This window comes from Helianthus annuus, chromosome 12 (assembly GCF_002127325.2).
Source record: "Helianthus annuus cultivar XRQ/B chromosome 12, HanXRQr2.0-SUNRISE, whole genome shotgun sequence".
Classification (NCBI taxonomy): domain Eukaryota; kingdom Viridiplantae; phylum Streptophyta; class Magnoliopsida; order Asterales; family Asteraceae; genus Helianthus; species Helianthus annuus.
Window position 1 is genome coordinate 5,967,978 of NC_035444.2, and position 10,443 is coordinate 5,978,420.

Genomic DNA, 10,443 nt, shown 5'->3' on the forward strand with positions numbered 1-10,443 from the left:
TAAGTTCTGTTGGTAGTTCCAAGTATAAGAAGCGTGTACATGGAGACAATCGCGGACAACACACTATTCCTGAAGATCCGGAACTTTTGAACTTTACACGTAAAGGAGAATACAGGCTGGTATTATTTTTCTAAATTAAATATTTACATTTAAATTATTTATACTTATTATATGATGTTTAAGATATAAAGTGTTAAATAAACGTTTTTACATTCAGCGTCTTCCGGTCGGGGTTTCAAATCGCGCTGGTTTTAGAAAGAAGCTTCATACTCTAAAGATTGAAAACATGCAGGGGCAAGTGACTACTTACGAAGTCAAACCGGAAAAGAACGGACGTGGTTTACGCTATTCAGTCATCGACTGGCCTGTTTTTATGGCGGACAATAACTTGAATGACGGCGACATCCTTGATTTCACTTATGTGACTTCAAAGAAAACCGTTATATTAAAAAATGTCCGACATGTCTAAGCAAAACTGCGCCGAACTTTTATAAACCGTCTTTTTGTTAAACTGTTTGTTCTATGTTTTGGAACCAACCCTTTGAACATGTTACCGTATGGTGTTATTGTTAATGGAATTTGTTATGTTATCTATCTTTTGTGTATATGTTTAGTTTTTAAGTTTATGTTTCTTTCTATGACTAAAAATAAAAATGTATATCATCATTCCAGAATGCTATACTACTAAATATTGTGTTTATTGTCAATTGTCAATTGTCAATTGTCAATTTTTGAATTCACATTTGATTCATACTTTCTTTTTATTATTGATGATATAATCAATATAGTTCATTTGATAGTAGTAATTCAAAACATACCAAAAAAACGAAACATAAATTTGGAAAGGTCAAACTATAGGTCATTTTATATATGGAATGATGTAGTAACATAAATCAAGGAATATTTTTGCGATTTAACTTGATATGGTATTAAAATGATTCCATATTAATGTAAACCACTATTTATATTGAACGAAGACTACTACTTCGTTTGCTATGTAAGCCTCACGTTTGTTGTTTTACTAAAGGCTCATACATTTAAACATCGTATCTTCTTCTTCTTCTTCTTATTGCAGTAACCTTAATCACATTTCCGGTGATGTCAAAAAGATCGAAAAATGAAAATTTCTCTTCTTCATTAAAAGATGTACAGAACGACAACATTGCAAACCGTAAGTGCCATTTCATTCATTTCTCAAAATAAAGTATACATTCGCTATCAGGTTACTTAATTTTTCATGAACATATTAACAGTTAATGTCACGTCGAAAAGGTCAAAGATTCAGTCTTCGTCTTTCGTCAAGCAACCTTGCAATACAAACAATTCAAGTGGTAGTATTTTCAATATCTTTCAGTTTATTGATTATTAGGTAGATACATGCCTCAAAGAAATGACATATACTATTTTTTGTATCCTTTTATTATTGATGTTTTAGGTCACATAGCAAGGATTCCATTTTCAGACATAACTAATGGTATACATATATTCCACACATATATGCATATTCCTTTAATATGTTGGTATATTATTTTACATTTTAACGTCACTTTGTAAATTGTAATTTTAATGTTTTTTTTAGTTATCTATACTGATACGAATAAGGAAGCAAAGGAGAGGCGAAGACAACGAAAAATCTATTTGGATTCTCGGAAAAACAGGTCTATACAAACACATTCTAACGCTCTCAGAAATGTAACTTCAGGTAATAGTTCTAAACTAAATCAAATTATGAAAGCAACGTATATTCATGTAATTATTTTAAAGTTAGATGCATTCGTGAAGATAATGTCACCACTATTGCGTCGTAAACATTTAAATATCAAAACCTTTTGTCATTAACAACTTAGAATCGTATATTGATGTTGTAATTTGTAGATGACCATTAAATTTCAAGTAGCATTCCATTCCAACATTATACATGTATCAAAATATTTAAACATATAACATAGGCCAAAATATTATTTAGTTGTTTCCAACAGCTAACATAAACAAAACATTGTAACAGTTTCCCAAACAACATTTCCTACAAACTTATATACCTACTGCCAACACCGTTAGTTAGACAAAATTACCATACAAACTGGTTGAACGGTGGCGATCTATGGTACTAACCCAATTATTCTTCGATTACATCCCTAACAAAGAGTGCAGGCATATCGTCATACCACTCTAAAACGCAAAGATAACCCATCTTGATGTTGTTTTCACGAACCCATGCTGGCCATCCCAAAACAGTAAACCGATTTTTCTTTTTTGATCGTTTTGGTTCAGCCGAGACGTTCAGATTTGTTTCCACACCACGCATGTTTTCAATGGTCACCTTTCCGCATCTATCGATTCCCATGGCTCTTGCGACCTTAACTGGTATCCGCTAAGAAATGCCAAACAAGTATGCAGACGGTAATGATAAAGGCACTAATGACACCATATAACAACAGTCAACTTACTACATAATAATAAATGTAAATACTTACAAAACGTGAACAAGAGGAGGGCATGAAAATGAGATTTGGTTCTGGTGCGTTCCAGTCGAATTCTTCCGAAGTGAAAGATTCTTCCGAGTCCGAATCTGTTACCACTATGACTTCCTTTTTTTTATTTTGTGTATTTCGCTCAGTTGAAGAACGCGCCATTGTCTACATATAATTATATCAGTAAATAATAGATGTTCATTATCATATAACATATCTATACTGGAAAAATCCCCAAATTTAATCACACTTGTGTGTAACAGTTAGGCGAAACAAATATACATATCAACAAGTATACTCACTAAAAAACCTAAAACAAACAATAATAGATGTGCAGAAATAAATCATTCAATAATAATAACAATGCACCATCCATAATCATGTTCAAATCGGAATCATAAACCGACATAACCAATAAAACTTTGATAAAAAACCGAAACCAAATACTGGAACAATAACGGCAGATCAACATCACAAAACATCTAATTTCGCTCATATAAAACCCAAATCTATATAATATGATGAAATGAGGAATAAGATGGCGTTAAAAACTATAGTTGTCTATCAAAGAACATGTCGGTTTACTAAAAATCCACAAATTTAGATTGCAAATCTCACACAATGATACAATTAAACATCTACGATATGTTTGAACAAAAATTTGAAACCTACCTGTTGGTGATTTTTCTTTCTCCGATGATAATTTCAATGCCGATCTTGAAGATTTTAATGTGTATGTGTGTGAAGTTTGGTGTAATATAATGAAGTGGGTAATAGAGAAAGAGATAAGCATCATTGCTACGTATACCTATATCATATCTGATTTGACAAACACATGATGAACCCTATGGTTACTTTTTATAATTGACAGAAGTAGTCCCTATCTTCAAGTTTTTATTGTCTACTTTTATATAGACATAAATAATAAGTATAAATAATTATATTTATAACAAATGTATATGAATACTTATCAAACCTGTCGATTTATAAAAATAAATAATAAATATAACATATTTTTTTAAAAAATATATAACAATGAATGTATTTTTATATACTGATTCAATATACATTATAAATGTTTCTAATAAATATGTAATTTAAGAACTCACAAACCATTTTAATTTCCGGAAAAAAATAAACGTATCATTTTTTGTCCATTCTCATTCCAGTTTTTATGTCGTCGGTCAAACTACTGCAAATTGTAAAATGCTACCGAACTGCAGTACAATTTCCTTTCTGTTACTCCTATGTCAAAAAACATTACATTGTATTACACATTACTGTTTCCTATATTCTAATACTTTATTTGTAATTATACATGAAATTGTATTTATACACATGTATTGTATTTATACTCACGTATATATACATATATATATTATGCCAGATCTCACTCATCGAACACCATTGGGAAACATTTCAAACGGTATTATTTAACTTTTTATCTTATTAATATTTACATTTTCAATTTAAATCGTATCATTATATTTCATGTACCTTATATGTGTTTTATATTTAATGATTGTTTGCAAGTTTTCATCCCTAAAATTACTCAAGATGAGAGTAAGGAGAGGCGTAAACTTAGAAAATTATACATCGATGGTAAACGTTATGGAATGCAAAAAGGTAAATCACAATCAATAGATGTTATAGCATCTACTTCTGGTTCATCATCCATTCCGCATTACATGCTCAATGATACAACACAGGCTTCCATTGAATATGGAGGTAAAACTTTAGTAAATGTTTAAAGTAGTATACAATTTTTTAACAAAAATTGTATTTATTATTTGGATAATGTCTATATGTAAATTATCTGATTTTTATTATAATATTACAGTTTATGACCCGAGATTTCTTCAAAATGACTGCAAAGAGAGACGGAGGTTAAGGAAACTATATTTAGACAGTAAAAGATCTACTACTCTACAACAACGAAAATTACACCCTTCCAATACTTTAACATCTTCCACTGATTTAAGATTGTTGTCTTCCAACACGCACAATGTTACTCCTACATCGTCGGTGTTACCTACAAGTAAAGATTATATTTACTGAATAATCCGGATTTAGTTTCAAATACAGTTTATATGTTTTAAAAAGTTAATAAGTTGGAGTATATTATGTTATTTAGGTACTCTTAGCTGTCTTACAAACAACATGACTACACCAATAAACATTCGTCGTTTTTCTCTATCTTCAAACATCACACATTCTGGCAACACATTTACTATTCTCGAAAGTTCTTCTTTACAGAGGATGTCGCCAGGAAAACGTAAGTTAATAAGTAAATCGCGAGTTACATCTCCTATACCAATGATTGACTTGACGACAGAGGAAACTACAGATGAAGCAATCTACAAAGGAGTTTCAACAGGTATAATAAAAATTACTTTACTTAAACAATTGACTAAATAGTATCTATTATTTTTATACAAACACCTCCTTCCTAAAGTAATATTTTTTTTACTTCAACTAACTTTACAGATTACATCGATCATGGTGACCAATGTATTACTTGTGAAGTATGCAATGCTAAATTATGGGATGCTGAGAAAGGAAGGGGAAGAAAAGAGAAAGGAAGAATATGCTATTTCTTATGTTGTGGTTACGGCAAAGTAGAACTACCAGATTATAAAGATGCTGTTCCAAGTTATAAGGAACTTTTTATGTATAAGGACAAAGAAAGCAAACATTTTTTGAATAATATTCGACGGTATAACTCAATGTTTGCTTTCACGTCAATGGGTGGTAAGGTTGATCACACTGTTAACAGAGGTAATGGACCATTCTGCTACAGAATTAGTGGAGAGAACTACCACAGCACTGGAAGCCTCCTTCCGGAAGACGGAGACCAACCTAAATTTTGCCAGCTCTACATTTTCGATACTGAAAACGAACTTTCCAACAGACAATCCGTATTTAGGTACTACAACCAACTAAACATTTTTTCCAATCACAGTTTTCTCCAGTAGTATTTTTATTAATCTTTATGTTTTGTAACACTCCTCTATTTTTTAACCAGTCGTTCAAAGGATTCATCCTCCGCAAGTGGTGCTGAACTTGATAATAAACTGATTGAACATATAAAATGTCTTTTAGATTCAGAAAATCAGTTGGTAAAAGCTTATAGGATGGTTAGAGACCGTTTTCATGAAAACCCTGAGCTTAATCTGAAGCTTCGTCTAATTGGTTTTAGAGAAAAGGATGGACGAACATATAATTTACCAACATGTGGTGAAGTTGCTGCTCTAATTGTTGGGGATATTGCCAACACAATCAACAATAGAGATATAGTTATTGAAACGCAAACAGGTACTTTGAAACGAATTAGTGAATTGCATCCTTCATACCTTGCACTTCAATATCCTATTTTGTTTCCTTATGGTGATGATGGTTATAGAATTGACATCCCTCATCGTGGTGTCGTAGACATAATCAATAAGAAACGTCCAAATTGTACGATGAGAGAGTTCTTTGCATATCGTTTGCAAGACAGAATTAATCAGTTTTCATTGATTCTAAATTCAAGGAGACTCTTTCAACAATTCTTGGTTGATGCGTATACTATGATTGAGAGTGAAAGGCTTAAATACATACGTCTTCAACAAAAGAATCTAAGGTCAGATAGCTATGAAAGTCTATGTGAATTAAGAAATAAGGGCCAGCAAGACATATCTAACGTTGGAAAACGAATATTTTTGCCCTCTTCGTTTACCGGTGGCGCGAGATATATGATGCAAAATTATTTAGATGCCATGGCTATCTGTAAGTGGTTTGGTTATCCGGATTTTTTTATAACCATCACGTGCAATCCAAAGTGGCCTGAGGTAAAAAGGTTTCTTAGAGACACAAATCTTAAACCTGAAGATAGGCCAGATATACTGACCAGATTATTTAAAATAAAGTTGGATTCAATTTGCAAAGATTTTAAAGAACGCCATCTATTTGGAAAAGTTGCAGCAGGTATTTTATCAAATTATTTTTTATATTGATTTTATATTATTTAAATCTACTAATGGTTTAGTTTGTTTTACAGTTGTTTACACAATTGAGTTTCAAAAGAGAGGATTGCCTCATGCCCACCTATGCTTATTCTTAGAAAATGAATCCAAGCTTCCAACGGTAGACCATGTTGATCCATTTATAACTGCAGAAATCCCTAATGAAGATGAAGATGCAGAATTATATGCACTTGTGAAAGACTATATGATTCATGGTCCATGTGGTAACGCTAATTTAAGTTGTCCATGTATGGTTGACAATAAGTGTTCAAAGGGTTTTCCAAAGAAATTTCAAGATCATACTACACTGGATTCAAATGGATTCCCAATATACAAAAGAAGAGATAATGGTGTTTCTGTAGTGAAAAATGGAATCGACTTAGACAACCGAAGTGTTGTGCCATACAACAAAAAACTTTTGAAACGGTACCAGGCACATATAAATGTTGAGTGGTGCAATCAAGCCGGATCAATTAAATATTTGTTTAAATATATAAATAAAGGCCCTGATAAAGCAACCGTTGCAGTTGTCCAACATGATAGTAACAACGAAGAACTACAACAAGACGAGGTCAAAGAATACTATGATTGTAGGTATCTATCGGCTTGTGAGGCATCTTGGAGGATCTTCGCATACGATGTGCATTACAGGACTCCATCTGTTATGAGGCTGCCATTCCATCTTCCCGGAAAACAACCTGTTGTTTTTGGTCCCGACGAGGATATTAATCAAGTGCTTAACAAACCATCTGTCAAAGCTTCAATGTTTCTTTCCTGGATGGAACGTAACAAAGATCCGAATGACACATTGGCCCGTACACTTACATATGTTCAGTTTCCAAGTTGGTATGTATGGAAGCTTGATAAACGTTGTTGGGAACCTAGAAAAACACATAAGTCAATTGGGAGAATTCACGCTGTAAGTCCGTCTCTTGGGGAAGCATATTATTTAAGAATTCTTCTTAACAAAGTGAAAGGACCAAGGTCTTTTGATGATATTAAAACAGTTCATGGTAAGGTATATGATACATTTAGAGATGCATGTTATGCACTCGGCCTTTTGGACGATGACGCAGAATATATTGAGGCAATCAAAGAAGCAAACGAAACAGGATCCCCTTCGTATCTTCGTAATTTATTTGCTACTTTGCTATTAACAAATACGTTGTCCAGACCTGAGGTTGTATGGGAAAGCACATGGAGATACATGACAGACGACTTTATCTACAGACTTAGGAAATATCATCGTCTTACAGGTAATTGTTTTACGTAAAATGTAGTTATTAACCACTTTTTTTTTGTTTTTGGTTGCGTTATAAAAAAAAAATACAATTTTCATTTAAAGAAAACATGGTTTTATGTTTCATTTATGCTATATGCTTTGGTTCATTAAATATGTTTTGATTTCATAACTTGATAATATATTTTTTTTTCCAATTGTTTACAGATTTATCAATTCCAGATCACCAACTTAAAAACTATGTTTTGAGTGAAGTTGAAAAATTCTTAGCCAGAAACAACTCATCACTCAAGAGATTTGAGACAATGCCGTACCCAGATACTGCGTCTATGTCTGATTCAGACAATCGTTTGATTAACGAGGAGCGTATCTACGACCAAACGAATCTTCAAGCTGAATTTAATAATCAACTTAATTTGCTAACTGAGGAGCAACGGTCAGTTTTCCAACAAATAATCAACGCAGTTGAGGGTAACAAAGGTGGGGTTTTTTTTGTGTATGGCTATGGCGGGACCGGCAAGACGTTCTTATGGAAGACATTATCTGCGGCAATCAGATCAAAAGGTCAAATTGTATTAAACGTTGCTTCAAGTGGCATCGCGTCGTTGTTATTGTCTGGTGGCAGGACCGCGCATTCCAGGTTTCGTATTCCATTGAATCTTACTGAGGATTCAGTCTGTCATATAAAACCGAATGGAGATGTTGCTAGACTACTACACGAAACAAACTTGATTATATGGGATGAAGCGCCTATGGTCCACAAGCATGCATTCGAAGCGTTGGATAGAACAATGAACGACATTTTCAATATCGAAACTTCAAACAGATCAAACATCCGCTTTGGAGGGAAGGTTATTGTCTTAGGAGGCGATTTTAGACAGATCCTTCCTGTTGTTCCAAATGGTGGAAGACAAGAAATTGTCAATGCCTCAATAAGTTCGTCTTATCTGTGGAATACATGTAAGTTGCTGAGATTAACAAAAAACATGAGGTTAACAGTTGGAAGTTCAGCATCGGACGCTGAAGAAATAAAACAATTTGCCAATGGCTTTTGGATATAGGTGAGGGAAATGTTGGTGGTCCAAATGATGGAGAAGCGTCAATTGAAATACCAAGCGACCTTCTAATCACTGATACATCGGATCCAATTTCAACTTTAATTGATTTTGTGTATCCTTCAATTCTCGAAAACTTCAACAATCAGAATTATTTCAGTGAGAGGGCTATACTTGCACCTAAGAACGAGGTTGTGCATGAAATTAATGATCGGTTGTTGTCACTATTCCCAGGAGAAGAACGAGAGTATCTTAGTTCAGACAGTCTTTGTCAGTCTGAAGATCCAAACGCTACACAACAAAAACTATACTCTCCTGATGTGCTTAACGGTCTTAAAGTATCCGGCTTACCTAATCATAGGCTAGCACTAAAAGTAGGCGTGCCGGTGATGCTATTACGTAACATTGACCAACAAAATGGGCTTTGTAATGGTACACGACTACAGGTCAAAAAAATGTATAACCGTGTAATAGAAGCCGAGATAATATCCGGAGGGAACATAGGCACACGCACTTATATACCAAGGATTAGTTTGATACCTTCTGATAAAAAAATTCCTTTTGAGTTTCAAAGGAGACAATTTCCGTTGGCTGTTTGTTTCGCAATGACTATTAACAAGAGTCAGGGACAATCACTGTCTAGAGTTGGTCTGTATCTGAAGCAACCAGTTTTCACCCATGGTCAGCTGTATGTTGCTTTATCAAGAGTTAAAACCAGACAAGGAGTTAAACTTCTGATTTTGGACAATGACGGCAAACCTACTAATAAAACGACAAATGTAGTTTACAAAGAAGTATTTGGTGACTTGTGATCTCCATGTACTCATTCATCAAACGATCTTACATTCCGTGTAAATGTTCAATAAAAATCATAATAACATTATTATGTTCCATAAACACAATATTACACACATTTGCATCATCATGTATCTCGAGATATTACATTATTTGTCTAATTGTAGTTTACTAATTGATTATTACTTGAACGTTTATTTAATTCAAACGATTACTTCAATAAATTAAAGTTATTCATTTGTGTTTTAGTCCACCCGCGAACCTCGCGGGTTCTTAAACTAGTATAGTTAATAAAAGATAGCTTTAATTGACTTGGTCTATGTGTCCATTTTTTTTAACCTCAAAACAATTCCAGAATCAAAAGCAATACGTTTCTTGTAAAACACGCATGATTACCCTAATTATAGTTACGGTTTCATGCAGGGGCATAGCTTTCAAGGGGTCGGGTGCGTCTGATCCTTCGAACTTTTCGCTCAATAGTGTTATGTATGTACGTTTCGTATAGAAGTTATATACGTTTTCGACCCCCGGTTTATAAAAAAATTTACTTATATAGAATTTTTAGATTCAGTGACTTTCGACCCCCCGTGAAAATTTTCAAGCTTCGCCACTAGTTTCATGCATATTCAATATAGACGAATTAGGCTTTAAATATACGGACAACAATGACACACTTCGTAATTAAGTTGTGTGCTATCATGAAGCTTCAAGGCTTTGAGAAAGATCTAGAAAGCTCCACATGTTTCAAGACTCCAATGATGAGCTTTCCTTAGATTCCCTTGGCATTTTTTGAGCCGCGGCTCACCTTCGATTGGAACATACAACACATCGATGGATAAATATGATGCCGGAGATGCGATTTCTCATTCCTCATCGAA

At 33.6% G+C, this 10,443-nt stretch overlaps 2 protein-coding genes across 2 annotated transcripts; one reads left to right on the top strand and one right to left on the bottom strand.

The window, feature by feature from the left end:
- Window positions 1-1,920: 1,920 nt before the first annotated feature.
- Window positions 1,921-3,280, bottom strand: LOC110926764. Its single transcript, XM_022170459.2, has 3 exons — window positions 3,144-3,280; window positions 2,475-2,636; window positions 1,921-2,371 (listed from the first exon to the last, which is right to left on the bottom strand). The coding sequence occupies exons 2-3, from the start codon at window positions 2,631-2,633 to the stop codon at window positions 2,117-2,119; spliced, it is 414 nt and encodes a 137-aa protein (XP_022026151.1). The 5' UTR covers window positions 2,634-2,636; window positions 3,144-3,280; the 3' UTR covers window positions 1,921-2,116.
- Window positions 3,281-3,973: 693 nt separating this feature from the next.
- On the top strand, window positions 3,974-9,582 carry LOC110926763. The gene is made up of 8 exons (XM_022170458.1): window positions 3,974-4,199; window positions 4,312-4,509; window positions 4,606-4,848; window positions 4,959-5,397; window positions 5,497-6,437; window positions 6,511-7,731; window positions 7,923-8,675; window positions 8,777-9,582. The coding sequence occupies exons 1-8, from the start codon at window positions 3,974-3,976 to the stop codon at window positions 9,580-9,582; spliced, it is 4,827 nt and encodes a 1,608-aa protein (XP_022026150.1).
- The last annotated feature ends 861 nt before the right edge of the window (window positions 9,583-10,443 follow it).

Coding starts and splice junctions, on each gene's coding strand:
- LOC110926764 (XM_022170459.2), bottom strand. CDS start 2,633: ATGGCGCGTTCTTCAACTGAGCGAAATACACAAAATAAAAAAAAGGAA. Junction 2,372..2,474: donor CCTCCTCTTGTTCACGTTTT/GTAAGTATTTAC, acceptor GGCATTTCTTAG/CGGATACCAGTTAAGGTCGC.
- LOC110926763 (XM_022170458.1), top strand. CDS start 3,974: ATGTGTTTTATATTTAATGATTGTTTGCAAGTTTTCATCCCTAAAATT. Junction 4,200..4,311: donor GGCTTCCATTGAATATGGAG/GTAAAACTTTAG, acceptor ATAATATTACAG/TTTATGACCCGAGATTTCTT. Junction 7,732..7,922: donor GAAATATCATCGTCTTACAG/GTAATTGTTTTA, acceptor AATTGTTTACAG/ATTTATCAATTCCAGATCAC.